This window comes from Papilio xuthus, unplaced genomic scaffold, assembly GCF_000836235.2.
Source record: "Papilio xuthus unplaced genomic scaffold, Pxut_1.1 DF828258.1, whole genome shotgun sequence".
Classification (NCBI taxonomy): domain Eukaryota; kingdom Metazoa; phylum Arthropoda; class Insecta; order Lepidoptera; family Papilionidae; genus Papilio; species Papilio xuthus.
In genome coordinates this window covers 1,006,939-1,030,272 of record NW_013530391.1, presented here as the reverse complement: position 1 = coordinate 1,030,272, position 23,334 = coordinate 1,006,939, and the positions used below count along the sequence as shown (strand labels likewise).

General features: G+C 32.2%; 1 protein-coding gene across 1 annotated transcript in view; it reads left to right on the top strand.

Annotated features, from left to right (window-relative positions):
- Nucleotides 1-23,334, top strand: part of LOC106113477 (chaoptin) — a 35,249-nt gene extending 11,915 nt beyond the window's left edge. The window contains 6 exon segments of the mRNA NM_001312578.1: nt 14,823-15,084; nt 16,918-17,181; nt 17,797-17,896; nt 18,589-18,878; nt 19,357-19,503; nt 20,024-23,334. Coding sequence (NP_001299507.1) covers nt 14,830-15,084; nt 16,918-17,181; nt 17,797-17,896; nt 18,589-18,878; nt 19,357-19,503; nt 20,024-22,942 — 3,975 coding nt within the window. The 5' untranslated portion in view covers nt 14,823-14,829 and the 3' untranslated portion in view covers nt 22,943-23,334.

The following is a 23,334-nucleotide window of genomic DNA, read 5'->3' as shown; positions in this document are numbered from 1 at the left end:
TAGCTGCTTTTTAGTATGATAGGTTCAGTTTACGATTAGGGATTTGTGACGATTCTCATTCAGTGAAATGTTGAAAAAGAAAAGAATTCTAAAACAAAAACTCATCTCGTTAGTTGGATACTGTAAAATAAAAGTTCAGACATTGTTACTTTAACCTATTGGAGTAGATATATAGTTATAACTCAACGATTTTTACTGTTATTAGGTTTGATTTTAAAAGCCAGCATAGTATTTTTTTTAATTGAATAAATTTATTTAAAAAAAACATCTTTAAATTGTGGCTCCAATGGATGAAAGAGAGCTATTTTTAAAATTATGAAATCTATAGAAAAAGTTAAAAAAAAAAGATAAAAACCACGAGTACCTTACAAAGGTATTCTATGGCAGTAATTAAACGGCGTATAGGTGTGGGAAACAAGTGAAAGTGTACGGACTTTCCACGCGGTTTCTAAAGATAAAAAACACATACATTTAACTCAACACTAGTTAGACGCTTTACTATAACTATGTTACTTACAATGATTCCTTAAAGACAAAGTATTCTAACAGGTTACCAGATAACTTGTGACAATGACTGTACTCTATTTCAATTCTTATCTAAACAAAGTACAGTCAGAAATAAAATTACAAACAAATTAAATTGAAAGATTAATTTTACACACATTGTTATTTTTTAAACTTATATTACTCGATTTTATATCACTTTCACGTTAAAATTTAATCAGGTCGAAAATGCTTTCGCAGTTGGGATTTTGTTACACATGACCCCGTGTAATTTAATAAAGATTTTATGACTCGTAAAATATTTTGTGTTCTGCTGACGAAGGCTACAAAAAACGCCCTTTATCTACCTTTTGACACGTAACGTTTAAAAGTGATTCAATACTTTTATAGTAAAATACGATATAGATTAAGAAATCAAGATTGGAAAGACAATTTTCACAGTTAATTGTAAAATGAAATATTAAAGTTCAAAAGTATTTTATATCAGTATTATAATTTGTAGTTGCTATGATTCTTGAAGAGTGTAAATATTAGTGTCAGTTAAATCCGTAGTTAATTAGAGCGGAAAGCGGAGCGGAGAGCGATGCAACGCGGAGATGTTTCCGCCTTCAAACGGATGCCGACAGATAGAACGGAACAGAATAAAACAGGAATCGAAGCGAACACTTTTACGATTTCTTTTCACTCGATAGACGGACACACAATAATGTCCGCAAAACCATTACCAGTAGGTAGTTCGACAAAAATACCCCTATTTATTCAACGCCCGAATAATAGTTGGATAATATTTTCCACTAGTACGGTTCTATGTATTTCTGTCTGTTTGTATGATGATTTCAAAGAGTATAGAAATGATTCCATTGTGACTTGCTGTAAGCATGAACAACTGAAGAGATTTTGACGAATGTGGTCACAATCAATTCAGTTGTTCGGGCTTTTTTAATTTGTCTGCCAGCAAAATCAACTTCTATTCATCATCATCGCACTATACGTCTCCGCCGAGAGGCTCGGAGCCTACCCTAAGTTAGGGTTGACTAGGTCATAGTCAACCACGCTGGCTCAATGCGGGTTGGTTGACAACTTCTATTGTTTTATAATTTTTTTAATGAAACTTTTTAGCAGACTATTTGCTATAAAATAAGAGAAGGTTATAAGTATACTGGATAATCTGTTGGGCAAAGAAAACATAGTGAAATATTGCATTCTATCGCGTGCTCAGTGCTTCGACACGCGAAATGTGTGCTTTATTTTCTCAACAATTTATTAAATGATGCACATTACACGTACAGCGGTAGCAAAACGGTAGCCTTGTTTCTTTTTTTAATCTTTAAAAGGTTTTAAATGTAGTACATATATATCGTTAAGTATACCGTTTGTCCATTTGTAACTACAGATTGGTGGATTCATTAGTTTAGTGTCGTTATTATTAAATTTTAGAATTATATTAAAGGTAACTTGTATTATTTCAGTTGCTTAAGGTACTCTTCAAGCTTTTCGCAAATAATTTAAGTTCGTTTAATTTTGTTTGTTTTCCTTTAATCGCAGTGAAACCGCGGCTTAATGTTCGTTGATTGCGAATCACTAATCGAAGGATGCCAACGTTTCGCTACTTTTAGTTATATTGGAAAACTTTTGTTAAACATCAGCGTTTTGTAAATATCTGCGGCTACTCTAAATTAATTAAAGATTGAGTTGACTCATTAATTTTCTTAAGTTTATTCTTGTTCAGCCTAAGGCGTAGACTGTCTGCCTTTTATCCACTAAAACCGTTGACGTGGCATTTGTAAATTTTAAAATAGTTTAATCTTTGCGCTTTGGGTTTTTTTTTATCAAAAAGAAAGCGTCAAAGAACATTCTCATTAAGTCACATTCGTATTAATTAAATAATTATTTAAAAAGTCAAATATTAAAGACTATTAGCGCCATCTATTATTGAACAAAAGTTGACATTGTAAAGCCAGTGGAGCGTTCTTATAAAAGCTCAAAAGAAAATAGCTTAATAAGCCTATTTTTTTTTACAGATTTTTATTGAAAAGTCAAAGCAACGAATGAGTAAGAAAAGCGATTACGCTCAATGATGTTGTCAGTGTAAACAGAACTTGTAAAGGCGGCCCCAATCTTACTTCGACAAACAGTGCGGTCGTTTTTCGGTTTGATTGTTTACTTTGCGCGGGAACGACGATCATGCACTTTTATATTACGTTTTCATTTAAATTACGGTTCCGTGTTACATTTTATTTGAACACCACTCGTCACGAATTCGTAAAATCTTTTTAGTATTTTTTTATATTGAACACCAGTGCTTGAAAACAAACCCACTTGATAGTAAGTGGCTATCTAATCGAAGGATGGTACGCACTAGCTTAGTAATATTCGGAAGAAAATCCGAAAAGTGGCAGTGTATTGACCCAACACTAAAATGTCGACGTTTGTGCCCCTTCAGTATTCATTCTGATACTGGACTTAGTAACGAAAGCACGTCATTTGCTCCAAATGATTAAACACCAGGCATTAACTTTAAGTGATAAAAACTTATTAATATACTACATGAGACTGCTTTAACTAATATGTTTTGTTCAAAAAAATTAGGTATCGCAGGCAATATTTTGTTTCCTAAGGTCATTAAATTGAATTCTATCCATTTATTGAATAAATCGATTTCATCCATCATTTTGAATTCCGAATTATAATAATAATAATATTAGATCACAGTAATTTTAACACGTTCCATGCCACTATGAAAATGAAATTTGTAAACCAATGTTGTCTATATAAAAAACTAGCTGGCGCCCGCGACTCCGTCCGCGTGGATATATAAAAAAACTTAATATATAGATAAGTTAATTAAAACGCAGCTGTTCAAGGCATAAATTCGAATAAAATAAAAAATAATAAATAGTATCCTATGTCCGTATCCTGGCTCTAAGTTACCACCTCACCAGATTTCAACCAAATCGGTTAAGCCGTTCTTGAGTTATAAATAGTGTAACTAACACGACTTTCTTTTTCTTTCAAAAGTACTTTAACAAAACAATATATTCCCGATAAGATCTCTGATCGTCATGCAAACTCATTGCAAAGAGTCTTTTAAGCAACTTATAGTACCTTTTAGACCTAACTCAGACCTTTGTGATCGTTTTGCTTTTATGATAAAAGGAAAATTTTACTGAAAAGCTAACGCAACGATAAAGAAAAGGCGGTTATATTATATTTGTAAATACATGGGACTACAATCGTATTTGACGTAAACGTTTTTATGAAATTTAGAATACTTGAAAGGTGAATAGGGTAACATTAAAAAAATATTTAATTTTCTCTAAGATTTTTCTTAGTACTTTCACAAATATTAGAACATAAGTTTTGTTAAAATATAAGCTGTTTTATCATACTTTCCCCATTCCAATAACAACAATAATTATGTTCTTGTCGGGACTTTGATCTAATGGTGGAATTCTGAGACCAAAATTCCCGTTTAAAATATGTCGTTATCTCTGTTTTATCACAGATTTTGATGATATGTTTTATACAGAGATTTAAGTCTCAGAAACTCACGGTTAGTTTTGCAGAAATATATACACATGTTTTAGATAAATATTACTGAATTACACATTACGAATATTACTGTTTAAAACGAAGATGGAAAGATTTGCGTCCCGGAGGCCTAATTTAGTTTATATATTTCTATATATATATAAGAAAGTCGCGTTATTTACACTATTTATAAGTCAAGAACGGCTTTACCGATATGGCTGAAAATTGGTGAGGAAGTAGCTTAGAGCCAGGAGACGGACATAGGATACAATTTTTTTTCGAATTTATGCCATGAAGATCTGCTTTTTATTTACCTTATATTAAGTTTTTTTATATATCCACGCGGACTGAGTCGCGGATGACAGTTAGTCGTATAATAAAAATGCGATTTACATTCATGTCTATATTTATATTACTTAACGGAAGACAGTTATGTAAAATACTCTCATAATCTGTTAATTTCCATAATTAACAGTTAAGTATCATAAATCTTTCAACCGTTTCACCACTGTCTCTCATTATACAAGAATCTTTTGATTATTATTTTTTGAAATGGAATAACACATTAACTATTAATGATTCATTAAAACAGTGTTTAAAGACAGTTTATGGACATTATTTACGATAGATAGTAGATATTTTAACAAGCCTGTGTTATATTATACCCAGTTTACACTATTCCAGCACAGCGCTGGGATTGATTGCTGGACTGTAATAACGAAAACTTGGCATTATCGGCCAATATATTTATTCCTACGGTGCCTTACTACTGTTGAAACTAAATAAAAACAACTATCTTATTAATATTTTAAATGCGAATATTTGGATGTATGGACGGATGGATGGACGTTTGTAAGTACTTATATCCAGAAGTTCTCGCTGTATGGTTCTCGCTGAAATGTGGCATAGATGTAGAACATGACCTGGAAGAACACATAGGCTACTAATTAAGTTCTTTTCGCGCAGACGTAGTCGCGCGCAATAGCTGGTACAATGATAAACATGAAATAAATCGACCTGAATTTTAATGTCAGGTTACATTCTTCATTGGCAGATTGGGCGTTGTAAGTCGCACTTGATTCATTGTGTAGGAGGCACCAAGGTCTGGTACATGAACCGGTTTTGGCCGGTGTACCCACATTTTTAAACTCGATAACAAAATACTTGTAACAGTATTAAGCATAGTAGCGCAAAATACATCTAATTAGGCTTTCGTGTCATGTTTTTCTTGTAATAACGGTATTGAATTATGATTAAATGGAATTTTTTAATCTGTAAATTGTACTCTAACTGGCAACAGATTATAAAAAAAAACTTGTATTATAAGAAGCAACTAGAAGCGTTTTATAATTTTAGGTTTTAATTTATTTATACGTAAAAGAAATTATGTACATTTTAATGAAAATAGAAACACTATTTTCACTTGCAAATAATATTTTAGAAATTATGAAGCATAAGTTGTCGTTCATTTAAAATAATAACTTAAAATAAATATCTTTTGGAAAACGTTTTATTTTTACTTTACTGGATACTAAGAAGCTTAAAAATAAATAATTTATGTAACTAACGATCGTTTGACACACACATACCCACAAACAGACATATACACATGTACGCACCCACACAATCAAAATACAACACGGGAAAGCATAATAAAACTCTTTAATCGATTACTTCTAAACATAATTAAGTCTATTGTTTTACACAAATAACTATGTAATTTCTTTTAAGGTCCTTTGCTCCTTAAATACAGTTTTAATAATTAAGAGGCCAAGACAATATTGGATACTGTAAACTTAGTATGTAATTTTAGACATTAGTTAGAATCCTTTGGCGCGAATGACGTGCTTTCGTTACAAAGTCCAATGTCAGAATGAATAGTGAGAGGACATAAACGACATTTTAGTAAGGCTAGTGTTGAATCAATACACTGTCTCATTTTCGGATTTTCTTCCTAACAGTAATAATAAACATTTCTCATTTAAAAATACTTGACTTGTATGTTGTCTAGTCATGAGAAAACTCCTTATGACCGTGTTAGAATGAAAGTTGACATACAGTTATGACTAATGTTGTACTATAATAACCATAGTCACAACAGCGTGGGGTAAAGTGGACACGGAATGAGGTTAGCACGTATCTACTGAGCCTGTTAACAATCGCTATGGGTGTAAACGGAAAGACAAACACACAACGTTTATCTAACTGTACTGGAACATGCATGCTGCGCTTGATTGCATGACAATTTTCTATTTTAATCTATGCCTTATTTATTTTGAAACTAACTGTCGCCCGCGACTTTATGCGCGCGATAGTGAATTAAACTTAGTAGCCCCTGTCTGTGTTCTTCCAGGCTATATTCTACATCTATTTCAGCAACATCTAAGCAGCCTTCTGCCAATCACACATGCATCCATCCAAACAATCTTAATTATAAAATTAATAAGATATAAAAGTTGTCGCATGCGATATCGTCCGCGTGGAATTAAAACACTGAGTAGCTTAAGTGCTATTCCATACTAATCTATCACTGTTAAGAGAAGAGAGAAATACAATATACGTAGAATATTGTCAATATAAGTACTTTAAAAATTAAAAACAAAACCACATAGAAAGCAGTTTGTTTTTGTCTCTACAAAATCTGTCCTTCTGCAGTGAAATCTCACAATTTAAATTCATTTAAAAACACCAAAAATGCACATACGTATTGCAAGAATGCAGATAAGTAAATGGCTACTAGTCAATAGAGTCAACGCTATCAAGGTTGTAACGGGACAGATCCGCACTTAAGCTTGCATCGTAAGGACGGTAGCGCTATTCGATTCCGAGAACTTGAACGGTGTAGTCCATTTTTCTAGTAATTAACAACGTACCAGCCGGTCCCATCAGGATGTCGTGGAAACTAACAGAGCTGTGAAACTATCTGTCTGACACGAAGACAACATTTTTGGCCTGTACTGTTAACACCATGTAATGAGGAGTCATTAAGGCGCTATGCTTGTTTGAAATTATTTTTAATTATTTTTTTATTTAGTCTTAAGCTTGTAATTGTTTGTTCATGAAGTAAAATTAATTAATGTGAACAGTAAAATACTGCGATGACGCGGCTATCCAAAGTGGGTCTTGGACACAAGAGATCACAGTAAATATAATGGTATTTAATTTTTGACTTGTGGAATATTAGTCGAGTTTCGTAGAGTACTAGCCGAGTCGGTTGAGTAGATGTTTGTTTATTAACAATCCCTTATCGGAGAAGACTTATCCTACACAAAAGAATATTGTAAACAATGGATAGAACGCACTTTTTAACGTGAAACTACTAAATTATTTTTTTACTCACTTTCTTTTCAATAAAATAAGAAGTAGGGTGATGGCCGCCATGTTGTATAAATTTTGTATGTGGCGTTCTTTTTATATGGGATTATTCATGTGATAATAATAAATGGGCATTGTAGTAGGTAGCAAATTATTATTCGCGTGAGCGCTTTAAGCCAAATGAGAGTTTACCGCTGCCTCGTAATCCCAGACCCTTATAATCTCCGCCCCCTTTAGTTTCAATCTGAATTGATTCAACCAAACCGAAGATAGGCTTATCAACATATAAGTTGTAATATAAAAATATGAATTATGTATCAAGTTTTTACCTGTGGTATTGCTTCGATCGAGGGTTCGTTTCAAGTTTCACATAGTAATTGAATATGACTATACTTTAGAATGATAACCATTACAAACTATTAGCTTCCTATACTTAGTAATATGAAGATATTTTTTATTTATATTTGGTAATTAAAAAACCAAGAAATCCAACTGAATATATAATGACCATCTGTTCAATCATTTAGTCTTAATGCGGTCATAAGCAAACATACATATACCAAACAGATACGAACTTACGTGTGGATAAAATAAAAGAGAATTACAAAAAAATATTTGTATATGTAGCGTTACTTAGAAGTAAGAGTAACCTGTGTGGGTTCTGACACCATAATGTCTGATTAAACATATCGCCATCTCTGTATTTCATCGTTGACAAAACAGATATAATAATATGTTTTAAACGGAGATTTTCGCCTTAGAAACCCTCGGTAAATCTTTGTACACACCCCTGGATTACTCGCATATATGTATGTATTTTATATCAAACGTTCATACCATTGGATGCTACGGCCGTGAAACCAAATTGACATATAACTATGAAATAAATAACATCGTAGGCTTCTTGTACGCTAAGTTTTCAAGACACGATATCTTTAGGAAAGGTTGATGAAATATTTATTGAACTTCGAACGCATTTAGCAACTTGTCATACTTGAACGGAACCTTGGCATATACACTGAAGTTATCAAATCACTCCTATGACATATAATAAAGTTTTAAATATAATTACGTATTTAATAACCATATTAAAGGGTTTTTAAATAACTTTGATAGAATTTGTATAACAGAAAAATTGGTTTAAGTTTGTCTGTAGATCTGAAATACTTTATGACAAAAAACTTAAGTCTTATTAAATAATAGGATAAATTTAATAGCTTCAGATTTTGAATCACACCACTACGTAATCTTCATTTCTAAACACATTTTGTTACTGTTCGAAAAATAACTTTTATTCCTCGTTGCAAATTATTTACATCGCTGGAAAAGTGAAGTCAGGTCACCGTTAGGTCGCATAAAAATAAGCGACTGTCAAAATAGCAAGAGTTAACGTAAATACTGCATACATTAGTGTAAGATATATGCACAGACAAGCTGTCGCCCGCAACTCCGTCTGCGCGGAAAAAACCTTCATAATGTTCTACATATAAGCCGTTCCGGAGATACCTTCAAACAAACATCCATCCATCTAAACATTCGCATTTATAATATTAGTAAGATATTGTTTGCATTTTGTGTTCCGATACTTCTGTCTCGTTTTTTATTACATACTATATTTAAATAATAAAGTTAAAACACATAAGCACGGACGCCGTTGTGGATATAACGGTATCTACGTGTTCGAGAGGTACGAGTACAGCAACGCTGTGGTTTTATACTGTAAGCAAATGACCTCACTGGATTCGAATTATTTATAAGAGATTCACGTATTGAAAACTGGATTCTAAAAGCGATGAATTAAATAATCTACGAATCTTGTTCTAAAGTTTATCGTATGGTATCTGCCTCCAATGTATTAGTTATTGCAAGTCAGTGTTGTTCCTAACTGCTGCATTACGTTTGTTCAATTAATTCACATAAATAATTAAATTGTTTTTATTTTCTTCTCATTAATTTCTTTTTGTATTGGCAATATTTAAATTAGTATAAATTGTTTCCTATGCTGGCAACAATTATTCGTTGGACATAAGTGTTTGCTACCATAATGCACGCTATTTTTCTTATATTTATCATTTCTAAGTAACTATTCAATAAATAGTTAATAAACAACCACAACTTGTTTAATTAAACAACGTTTAACTTAAATAATTTGACTAACAATGCTATTGTTTACATATTTGCAATTTGTTACGTCATAAGATTTGGATCACATGTTTTCTATAGATTGAATAGCAGGAAATTCCAAAAACGATTATATTTCCGAACAGCAACTGAAATCGAGCAATATAAAGAATTGCATGAGTCTGTTAAATTTATAAACATTTCTAATGTAATAATCTCATGCATATTAAGATATTGCGAATGATTAATCGTTTTGTAAACTACCGTTAGTTTAAAGTAGTCTATTATTCAAAAAGTCGTAGCTAGAACTTTAGCGGTCGTGTGGCGGCGGTGTAAGTCGATCTATCTTCTCATATCGTCCTGTCGTTGTTTGTGAGAAACTTTAAAAGAATGTCGCGAATTTACTTGACACTCTTTACAATTGATATGGATAGTAGTGAAGAATTTCATATAAAATTATCTTATATCCTTTAAATTTTCTCAATTTAAGTATAAATTTAATGTAATTTAATTTAAATTTTTCTCATTTCCGTAAGCGTCACGTTTAAGCAACAACAATTTTGTAACAATTTAAAACGAATTTGGTCCTTCGAGCATGATAATTTATAAAAAGTAATTTAGTTAATTAGTGTAGTTCAAATTTGGTCCTTCGAGCACGACTTTTCATACAAAGTAAACTGTTACTGTTAAATAAAAAGGCTTCTAATCCAAAAATTTAAATTGATTTTTTTTAATTTTAAATGAATACGCGTTTTAGTATATTGTAATATATGTTAGGTAAATGTGAATACCGGTGCGTTTTGAACATATTGAAACATAACAGAAAACCAGACCGAACGTGAAATTGGCTGTTTAAAATGATGTCCTGTTATTATAGCTTTTACTCTATATCATAAATTTTGATGGCTCTGTGGTGGCGTTATTAGATATCTTAACGTTTATACCTTATAAAAATCTGTATTAAATGTTATAGCTAATATTTTACGATAATACTAAAAAGGTTTTTGTTGATAAAACTTAATAAGTAATACGAATACTTCGTTATTAATTTAGTTTTATAAATAAAGACTAGATTTGATTTAAATCAATTTTTTAATTAAACCTGACTTCTAATCTTACTCTGCGGTATTAAATAAAAAAGTATATTTTTTTTATTAAGGTCGACTTATTATTAGGTAACTTTAATAGACTAGTTGTCGCACGCGAAGTCTGCGATGAATTAAAAAAAGGTTCCTAAAGAGTTTTGCCAGCAGTTATTGGAATTTTTCTGATATTTTAAACTTTCCCTAGACCTCCACGAATATTTCAAGACCAAGATAAGAATAAATTCGTTCAGTCATTCTCGAGTTTTAGAGAGACTAACGAACAGCAATTGATTTTTATATAGATAAATATACATATGAATGTTGTAATTAAACTTGATAACTACTCAGAATGGTTAAAGTTGTAACATTTTAACGTTTAGCATATCATTATTGCTTCATCATAAGACAAGAAAATGCAAAACTTATTAAGTGTTTGTCAAGCAATAAACATATTTAGATGTTATCCATAGTCCCTATGTTTGTGTTACTTTTAATGTTGTCATATGTTAAGGTCAAAATGTGAAATTTTATTAGTAAACTAGCTGTCGCCCGAGATTCCGTCTGCGTGTTTGTTTAAAAAAAAATTAGGGGTAGACACTTAACATTTAGGGGGATGAAAAATAGATGTTAGCCGATTCTCAGAGCTACTCAATATGGTCACAAAATTTCATGAGAATCGGTCATGCCGTTTCGGAGGAGTATGGGAACGAAAATTGTGACACGAGAATTTTATATATAAGATGATGTTTTTGAAACTAGTAGTAAAGTTAAAAATTGCATATATTACGATTGTATTTCACACATTTCTACTTCACGTTTTCCTATTGAACGCGTAGATATAACCGGAAGGTTCTAATTTCCTGGTATTAAATTTTCCTTTCACGCAAATTATCGAAGCATACCCTCACTTACCGCTTCGAAGGGGTTGAGGGTTATAAAATATGGAACTAATTCTGTGAGTTTTAAAGGTGCTTTTACGATACTGCAGTAATTAACGAATGTTTTTTATTTCTTTGAAAAAAAAAATTACTGGTTGCTATGCAGAATTGCTTTATTTATGTTTTTTAAATGAACTGTGGAAAGAAGGATGGATTTAAAAATAGTAAAAAAATAAATTAAAAAAAAAACAATTTACTGTGTAATTAAATTTACTCTCCGTAATAATTTGATGCTTTATTTTAATCATATTAGTTACATTTGTTTTTTTTTTCTAGTCATATGATCATAATATGTTATCTTTTCACACATACACCTTAAATCTATAATCTCAGATGGATGGATGGATGGATGAATGGATGTTTGTTTGAAGGTATCTCAAGATAGGCCGAATGGATGTAGAACATAGTCTGGAAGAACACATAGGCTACTAATTACGTTTTTTTTAATTCGCACGGACGAAGTCGCGGGTGACAGCTAGTAAGTCATAACATTTTTTTTATTTTTTTTAATGGTATATAATAATGAATGTAAAAAAGCATTTTGTTTTGTAATACAAATGAAAACGGTATCAGATATCAATTGCTCCGGCAACCGGGATGCTGAAAATGACATTTAATTATTTAGCTTTCAACTACGACTTTGTCGGAGTAAAAGAATTATTTCCAATAGATTTCTTTGATTAAGGATTTATTATCGTATAATTTATCTACATTTTTTTTTCTTTATTAAAAAAGTACTAAGATATGCTGATTGATCCAATAGAATGTGTGTCTTTAAAATACCACAAGGCAATTATACCTAATGTCAAAATTAAGTAACACAATTTTAAACTTTCGATTTCTTGTAATTTATTAAAACGTACTTGTTTATACACGAGAAACTTATTCACGAAATTTGTTGTTCGTATTTTTTTCATATCTGTCTACAATCTAGTTGACATGTTAAAAAACATCAACATTTTTGGCACAATAATAAAGTTAATAAACCTCTAGGTTAAAATGTAATACATAAAGGGAAATAAATCTTCTTTATCTTATTTAAAAAAATAGAACTTATTAATAAATTGTACTACTTTTTTTGACATTCAGTATATATTTATAATATTTATACAGTAACAATTTATACGGTTTATTTACAAAGTCTATTAGATTCATTTGCAAGTTAACACATCATTACGGAGGCTGGATGTGGCTATTAAGCTACGTCGATACATTAGCAATATTTACTGGCCGTTCTAGATAATATAGCCACGCGCTAATGTATTTACGATCACTATATTAATATTATAAAGAGATAGCTTTGATTATTTGTTTACGTTGAATAGTCTACCAAAGTATTAAACTGATTTAAAAAAAAATCTTACCGTTTGGAAGCTACAATACCCCTAGGTATTATAGGCTGTATATAATACGAGATTTTTTTTAGCGCGAACGAAGTCGAGCACAACTGCTAGTATTCATATAAGTGATTATTAAGCAATCAGGGACAAAGCTTTATTTAATCCCAGAAACCTACGGTTAAACCGACTGTTGTAAGGTGTACTCCGAGAGTCCCAAGAGAGTAGATTTTTTTTTATTTTTACGTGTATTGGGTGTCACTGGCAATATTTATTTTGTTTCTTTTTCGCTTATGCTTATTAAAAAATATACATATAATTAAAATGATACGCTTCTAATGAATGACACGAATATGGCGATTGATTTCGGAATCGTAGTAATTAAGCGTGTCAATTCGAGCAGTGCGCTGTCTGTGGTCAATATTAGCTAATAACTGTTATGTCCGTGTGATGATAGAAAGCGAAAGTGTAAATATTAAAAAGAAAGTTGTGAAAGTAACATCTAAATAATTGAGCGGCCCTCTTCATTTATATTGTTCTGTGTTTTAGGTCACACTAAAATAAAAAAAAATACTTTATTGCATCATTTTGTAAATAGGTGGGTAAATTCTAATAGGATGAAAGGAATTTAGGTACAACGAGGCACTTTGTTTTTTTTTTGAGGAATATTAGGTCTTGTAAGAGAATTTAACTTTATGGATTCAGCCGATACATATTAATAATTGAACTTATAATTGTAACAACACAGTGAATTTATTTCTGTAAACATTCTATATATCTTACTAATATTATAAACTTGCTGTAGCCCGCCACTCCGTCCGCGCAGGATTAAAAATGGATGTTGGCCGATTCTCAGACCTACTCAATATGCTCACAAAATTTCATGAGAATCGGTCAAGCCGTTTCGGAGGAGTATGGGAACGAAAATTGTGACACGAGAATTTTATATATATATATAGATGTGAATGTATGGATGGATGAATGTTTGTTAGAAGATATTACCGGAACGACAGCATGTATCTCGATGGAATTTGATGTAGATGTCTGGAATTATACATATTTAGGTTACCTAAGATCCTGGAAATGTATACAGTTCCCGTGGGATACATGTGATTCACATATTTAATCGATAACTCTGCAAACGGTTGAAGACATCTTATTACAAGACATATAGTATAGGATACAGATACAAATATATAATATAATCAGCCTTTATTTTAATTCTGCGCAGGCAAAGTTGCAGGCAAAGCTAATGTTAATAAAAAGAGAAAGAAAAGACACTTTCAAGAGCAACTTAAAAAAGTCTGTATCGATATTTATAATTGTTTTTCTAGAATAATTTAGCGTATAGCTAGATTTATATACACATATATTCCTGAACAAAGCTGTTTTATTTCCCTAGTACACACGTGTAAAGACTTTGTAAAAGCTTTGTAATTCTGACCAATGTAATTTAGAGTTAATAAAATTAAGTTAATTATAAAACAATAGAGTATGCATGACCTTGAGCTATTATCAAGAACATTTGAATTCTATTTAGACCGTATTGTCATCAAAGTATTGTTCAGTTTTATAATGAGATTTTCATAAGACTCTTGCTCAAAATTAATTCCAGGAAATAGTAACAAAGGCTTTATGGCCTTTCAATTTTTGTAGTACAACATCGTTTATTACAAACGTCTTAAACAATTAATCGGTCGCCTTATTGACGTTCATTTTGAGTAAAATACTAAAGAAGGAAGGTATTAAGATAAATAACAACTGACATATAATTTCACGTAAAGCGTTTATTTAAAAGAAAACTATAGAAGTGTCGAAGGCCTATATTATTTATTTATTTAATTGACAGTAAATCCTGTTAACATTAAATTCTTAAATATCGTTTCTATTCACTTTCATTCCTTGTAATATAAATATAAACAAGTTCAGTTTACCTATAATTAATACGTGAACTCCTTAAAACATCTCTCTCTCTCTCTTCTTTGTTCCAGATCAAAAATGTTGAGGTTACTTCTACTCTTTATGGTGTCGTACACTATGGGGCAGCAGAATTGGGTTCCCTGTTCAGAATTAAACGATGATTTGAGGTATCCCTGTCGTTGTAAAGTTCAAGTGGATAGAGCTCTGCAACTGGGTATACTGATGAACTGCGATAGGGTGGTTTTTGCCGGTGACTACCCGCCTTTACCATACGGTGCTCCGATTGCGGCGTTCAGTCAACGTTGGGCTGGACAACAGTCGTTACCAACACAGGTAGGTACTTTATTATTTCTCCCTCTCTGGTGGTGGAGTCAGCTTTCCCAAGCTTTAATTTATAGTAAGAAATCTTTTTGCATGGGTTCACACAACGCAGAAACAAAAATTGTCATCTCATTTTCTATGTAAACATTAAGAAAACAATATGTTTCGTGTGACTGCTTTGATAATGGTCACCCAATGAATTAATTATTTTATGAACTTCTTTATTTTCTGAACTTCGTGTTTAATCTAGATAACGACGATAACGAAAAAGAAAGTTGTAAAATGTTGGTCTGACTGTATGTCTGATCGCAATACAGCGTGTTCGGGATATTCTACGGTAAGACTGGACTGAATTCGTCAGGACTTAGACGAGAAGGTAGCAAATATTACAGGCATTTTTTTTAATTCCGACAGTCAGTCAACAATAAACCTTGCAGTGAGTGATGTGCGAATGGTAAAAATTTTCATTGTTCAATTAAATTATAAATGCCTATAATTACGCTGCGCCACAAATCCATTTTCTATTAACAAGGCGCTCACGCGATTCATGATCTGATAACTGCACATCGAGAAGTGAAAAGTGACACGTTTTATAAATACTCATTTGAAACAAACAGAAAATAAACTAAGGCGAAACGTACAACAATCGTTCAATATTTATATCATGAAAAGTGAAGAAATTGTTTACAATATATCAGTAGCCTGTAAAACTAGGAAATAAAGAAAATATTTGCGGTCATAAATGGTAAAATTATAAACAATTAATAAAAAAACCTAGGTAAAGCTGGGATGGAGTAAACCATCCATACACTTTTTACTAGTAGTAATTCTAGAAAAAAAAGTTACTTTCTAGTAATGTACTATGTACACTATGTATATTTTGTATCTTTTGTCACGTAGCATGATCTCGATTACGAGGGCAAAATGTTTCCACGACTTAAAAAAAACTAGAGAAAAACTGTTTATGGTTGAGTCGTGTTTTCGAAATCTAAAGATCAAAGGTTACTGACGTGATAATAATAGTTTCTAAAGTAACAAAAACATACAAGAAAACCAGCTGTAGAACACAATTCTCAAGAAAATAAGTTTTTTTTTAAATTTTATAAACGGAAAACCTCTGTGCAAAAAGTTTGGTTTACTTTGCAAAAGTGTCTTAGCAATAATCAGACAGACCAAAGAATTTGTTATTGCAATTTTTTTAAAGCAATATCGTCATTAATTGGTCACGAACGGAGTGTAGATTCGCGCTAAATCTACACTAAGGAAGACCATTTAACAGTACTGAGGCATAATTTTTCTATGTAAAATGAGAAATTTACAAAATTATATAATCTTCGGCAAAGCCACTTAAGAATTTTGTTGTCCCACGGGCGCTTTGAGTTAGTTTTAAAAGTTTAAAAGTATTTCCTTGTGCTTTACCAGATTAAAAGTTAGCAATCACGCTTATGCTGGAAGTTGAGAGCTGCTCCAACTTTTAATTCCTAATATTAAGTCTGCTTTGTTTATAGACTCGATGATATTTCAATCGAAATACTACAATGATGTAATAAAAAAAACTGTAATATAAGATTCAAGAACACAATTCCGTTATTTTACAATATTAGCAATGTAAAATACGATCTTATAAAATTTTCTTATATCGTTGACTCACTCTACTCAACTCAACTAGAGTTGCCGATTTATCGAGACGCTTTTTTTCTCTAAATGTCATTGTTTCCATCTTTAGAATACGTTGTTAAAGCCTCTGTTTTAGTTTATAAGAAAATATCGATTAAAAAAACAAAGACGAACGGATAACCTTCTCATTTTTTAAATCGATTTAAACTATTTTATATTTCGTTACAGATATTTTCATCGTACGGTCTACCATTGAAGGAGCTCGATTTCTCACATAACAGCTTACGACGTTTGCCAGACCGTTTGCTGTCAGGTGTTAGAGGCAACATCACGAAGTTAACCTTAGCCGATAATCTACTCGGAGACAACTTGAATCCAATCTTTTCCACTGCCGAATTTCATAATCTACCGGCGCTAGAAGAATTGGATCTAAGTGGGAATAGTATTCGAGGTTTAGAAGAGGGTTTGCTTATTGGTTGTGATGTTCTTAAGGTTTGTATGTTTATAAGATCCTAGTTTTTTTTTATAAGAGAAGAGAGAAAACGAGCAGCGGGAACACCGAAGTGTTCATCGTCGCCCATGGACATGGACACCAATACCAGAGTTCACGAAGTACTTACGTAGAAGTGTAGAGAATAGTATCTGTTGCTACAAAATGAGCTCAAATGTGTTACTACCAAGCCTTGGTACTCGTCATATTGTTTAGTGGCAGTTTTAAATTTAACTAACAATAACGTACTATTATGCAGCGGTGTGTACGTAAGATAGATTTAGACGGCAAAAATAAATATATTTTTAAAATAGCTGTCGTCCGCGACTCCGTCTGCGCGGGATTAAAAAAGCGTACTAAGTAGTCTATGTGTTCTTCGAGACTATGTTCTACATCCATGCCAAATTTCATTGTGGTCCGGTAAGCCGTTAAAGAGATACCTTCAAACAAACATCCATCCATCTAAACATTCGGATTTATATAATATTTGTTTTAAAAAAAATACGTTACGAATTAATAATACAAATATTTCTGTTAATTACATTCACATATAAAAGTAGAACTCACGATACGTCTCTTAATATTCAGACATTAAAAGTAAAAAAAAATATTTTCAGAGTTTGCGACTGGACCGCAACAATATGAATTCCGTGCCGTCGTCCTCCCTCAACGGCCCGCAGTCATTAAAAGTTCTCTCGCTGCGGGAAAATAGAATAGGTAAGTTGGAGTGGATATTTATTAAATCGTTCAAGTTTTTTGCTATTAATTTTTGTAATAAATAAAAAAAGAGCTTAATTGACCACGATCCTTACTGACGTGATATTACTTTTAATCATTCAGAAATATGTAACTGTTTTCGACCATTTTAATAACGTATTTTTTTGGTATTGTTAAATATATTTATATTTTATTTAAGCAAATTATGATTATTATAGTGTTTTTGTTTCTAATTTCATAGAACATTCTTATTTGAGATGTTGATTCAATTTTTAGTTAATTAATGAAGATACTATAGTCAGAATTAAAGGTAATTTGGTCCTATGGTGAATCGGCCCTTTGTATAATAAAATCTGGAGGACCGCTTTGCTCGGTATTTTTTTTTAAATTGTGTTTTTTGGAAATTATATTTAAGTACGAATTACTAATAAAATGATGAAATATGAATAATATTTTTCGATCTTACCGATAGAAAAAGTAAAGTTTATGTTTGAGTTGATTATCGACAAAACACGAATAAAATGACATTTTCTAAAAATGATTCCTAGCTAGATCGATTTATCGCCCCCGAAACCCCCTATATACTAAATTTTATGAAAATCGTTGGAGCCGATTCCGAGATTCCAATTATATATATACAAGAATTGCTAATTTAAAGATATAAGATAAAAAATAAATTTGAAATTTTCCAGCTCTGATCCGACAAGCATCGTTCGTATCACAAAAGTCTTTGGAAGCGATAGATCTACATAGCAACATGATATCGTCGATAGAGGGCGGTGCCTTCGTGAGTCTGAGAGATTTGCAAGTGCTCGATCTCGGTCGTAACAGGCTATCAAAGTTTAACAGCGACGTATTTCTGGGCATAGAAAACTTGCAAAAGTTGGATCTGTCGGAAAACTTCATAACTGATTTTCCTACCGTTGCGATGAAATCTTTCGCCGCGTTGCGCCAGTTAAATCTTTCCAGTAATATGATTACTGTAAGTGTAGTTTACAAACTGTTTTAAAGATTATTGTAAAAGAAATATAACTTTGTATAAAAGATTTACCTTGGGTTTCTCAGCCCGTAATCTCAGTATAAAACATATCGTAATCCTTGTTATTATCTTTGACAGAACTGAGGTAACAGTATGTTTTAAACCAAGATTTAGGTCTCAGAAACCCACAGTTAGTCTCTTGTTTTTTTTCAAATAAGTTCAAGCTGTTCTTCTACGAAATACTATTAAATATACATTTTAAATTCATTTTATCACTATTTTTAAACTTCTTTGACACACTGTGGAAGAATACGAATCAATAAACCACTTAAAAATATTTTGACTGAATAAGTTTACACTCAACGAATAAACATAATTATTATTATAAACTTCCCGTCAGTCTGGCAATAAATGGACAAAAATATATTGAAACATTTTTATAAAACATTATTGGAATTTTAAAAACTTATAACTTTTTCAGAACATCGACAATAGCCATTTGAATTCGTTGGTATCGCTACAAGTGCTCGACTTGAGTAGGAATAACCTCGTTAAATTATCACCGGGGACCTTCGTGGGACTCACTGAATTGCGCTATTTGGACGTCGGTGTCAACTCTCTACGAACTGTAAGTTAATTTCTTACACCAACTCTTACAAGTTTCTACAAACTTTAAATCTATTTAAAATAAAGTCATATATATCCGAAGTTTGTAAGTTTGTTTACGATCCGACTTTTGCATTTTGAAATTGATAGTTTCTTGTTTTATAATAGCTACTTTTTTAATAATGTTTAGTTCCTTTTTGTTGAATCTATTCATAGTATATGCTTTATAAACTTTACTTTTTTTTATTAATAGAAGGGAAAATGAGAAATAAAGGCAAATAATAACACAGTTTTTCAAATTACATCTTTTACATATTATTAGTTAGAATCCTTTGGCGCGAATGGCTCCCTTTCGTTACCAAGTCAATTGTCAGATTGATTAGTGAGGGGACATAAATATTGACATTTTAATAAGGCTTTTGTTGCGCCGATACACAGGCACAGTGTAGGATCCTTTAAATACAACAAAGTAGTATTTTTATGCTATTATTTAGTAAAAAGATAGTAAATAAGAATGAAAAAATGTTTTTTTTTACTTTCAGGTTGAGGATGACGCGTTTGATGGATTAACAAGTTTACAAACGCTACTTTTGCGCGACAACAATATACTACTGATTCCAGCGACTGCACTGTCTCGTCTGCCCAACTTGGTTTCTATCCATTTAGGTTTTAACAGAGTAACAGCTTTGTCGAGCGACATCTTGAGAGCAGTTTCCGATAGAGTCAACAGTCTGGTGCTTTCCCGTAATGTGATTAGAGAGCTACCTCCAGCTGCATTCGAGCATTTTAGAATGTTACGTCACTTAGATTTATCTGGAAATCTCTTAAATTCAATATCAGCTGATGTATTCAATGGTTTGGAAGCTTCGCTCGAATATTTGTCTTTGAATCAAAATAGAATTCTAGGATTTACTGAGGAAGAATTAAAATTTGTTAATCTTTGGTATTTAGATATTTCTGACAATCAGATATCTGAAATTCCGGTGAGCGCTTTCCAATCGATTCCTAGTTTAGTTCATTTAAATATGAGCCATAATTCTCATATTAATGTTTTACCTCAAAATGTTTTTAGCGAAAATCAGGCTTTAAAAATTATCGACTTAAGTCACGTTGGTTTAAAAGCATTACCTGTTAATTTATTCTTAAAAAATCCTAGTTTAGAGAAAATTTATATCTCCCATAATCTTTTGCAGGAAGTATCGGAAAATTCTTTTAAAAATCTTAGAAATCTTACAGTACTTGATTTATCATACAATCACATAGTAAGTATAAAAACTCCAGCTTTCGTAAATGTTATGTCTATTCAATATTTATCACTAAAAGGCAATCAATTGAATGCTTTCAAGGGTGAATTTTTTAATACCGGTACTAGTTTAGAAGTAATTGATATTTCGGATAATCAATTAAGTTATTTATTTCCATCTTCATTCAAAATACATCCACGATTACGTGAAATTATCTTAACAAATAATAAATTCAATTTCTTTCCTTCTGAACTCATTAGCACCTTGCAATATTTAGAATTAGTCGATTTATCAGGTAATGCTTTGAAAAATATTGATGAATTAGATTTTGCTCGTCTTCCGAAATTAAGAACAGTTCTCTTGGCTCGGAATGAAATTGAAGGTGTAAGCGAAATGGCATTTCATAATTCGACCCAAATACAAAATTTAGATTTATCATTCAACAGAATTGATCGACTTGGCGACAGATTGTTTGAAGGTATTATAAGATTGGAAAAATTAGGATTATCGGGGAATTTATTAAATGAATTGCCTGAAAGTATTTTTGATAGATCGCGTTTACATATGTTAGAATCAATTGATTTAAGTAATAATATATTTGAACACCCACCATTAAAAGCACTGCAAAAACAGTATTTCTTTGTATCATCTGTTGATCTTTCTCATAATGAAATTGTGGATATACAAGCGGAGGATAGTGTTATGGTCAATATTAAGAAATTAGATCTTTCATTCAATCCACTTTCTGAAAAAACTATAAATAATGTTTTAACCGAACCGAAAACTGTTAGAGATTTAAATCTTGCTGGCACTGGAATAAAAACTGTTGGACAGCTAGAAACACCTTTCTTGCATAGATTGAATTTATCATTTAATAATATTACTAAATTGTCTGAGAAAACCTTTGTCAGGACAACTTTGTTAGAATCTTTAGATCTTTCAAATAATCAGATAGACGACGTCTCCAGATCACTTGCCGTTTCTTGGCCGAAATTGAAAAATTTACAAAGACTGAATATTTCTAGTAATCCTATAAAGATGATTGTGGATGGTAACTTTGAAGGGCTCACCTCGCTTCGTGTTTTAGATATGAGATATTTGGATAAGTGCACAAAAATAGAAAAGAACGCTTTTAGATCACTACCTAACTTAGTTGAACTTCGAGCATATGGCTATCCACGATTGGGTTACTTTGATGTACAAGGAACATTACAATATTTATTTGCTTTAGAGAAATTAGACGTTGAAGTAAAAGACACTAACATTGGTGCAGATCAACTTGCATCAGCATTGCACCCACGACTTGAAGTATTAGGAATACGAGGAGATAGATTAAAAACTGTTTCTTCAGGTGTGCTAGCCGGTTTGAAATCGCCTTCTATTGTGGTAAGATTTAGAAATACATCTGTCACTAGTCTGCCACCCGCACTACTTTTCCCCTTACCTAGATCATCGCATATAACAATCGATGTAGCCGGTAGCCATTTAACAACATTGCAGCCGCAGTTATTGGTAGCGCTTGATGACCGGCGTGCAGATCTTTCAATGTTTGGTTTAGACACAAACCCTATTCGTTGTGATTGTAACGCAAGGGCATTACGTAGATGGCTCCCGAACGTTGGTATTGAAGATATAAGATGTAATGCACCTGATCATTTATCTGGGTTTCTGTTGGTTGAAATTGGCGATGACGAACTGTCATGCGACACAAGGAAGAGAACGACTGGAGGAACTTCGTCATCAAGCAGTGCAACAACTACAACTTCTCCGCGTCTAGTTCATCGAACGTCAGCCGAACCTGATATTATTTGGTCAGTCGCACCATCACATGAGCGCGCCAAAGCACCGGGAGAGCCGAAAGGGGCGCCTGTTTTAGCTTCTACCAGTAATGATGACAATTTAATTATAGGTATAGTTGGTGGAGTTGTTGCCTTTATAGCTATTCTTATTGTTGCAATTTGTGTTGTACGTTTGAGAATGACTACGACATCGTACAGGGGGGGTCCTTTACCTAATGGTGGGAGTGCAGGAGGTGCTCCGCTGTGGGGACCAGCTTGGCCAGGGTACGCAGCGACATTACCTCCAGCGTCATTGTCAACGGCGACTTTACCTCATAAGGTGCAATCCGGGCCGGGCTCAGTTCGGTACTTAGCTCCGCCTCCTCCAGCACCGTACTTTATCAGCATGCCACCACACGATGACAAAATTTATCGATAGTGGTTATACTAGAGTTAAAGTGTTTAAAGACATATTGTTGTAACTGATTATAAATTAAATAGTTATTTAATGTACATATTTGAATAGTGTAAACAAGCCCAAATAATGTGTTAATATAACATTGCTTGTATTTTGTGCTCGATATATTTATATTTATTAGAATAAAGCAAATTTGCCACTTATTTATATTTTGATTAATGAAATTGGAAATGTTTTGGAAATTTACAATATATTGGCTAGGTCATGAATATCTAGTCACAAGTGACAGATTAGTAATGTAAAATATTAAAATGGCCATCAATATGAAATAACATGTGTTATTGTAAATCGAATAACTACAACATTAAAACGAAGAATAGAGTTATTTAGAAATAAATATTGTTTTTACAAAA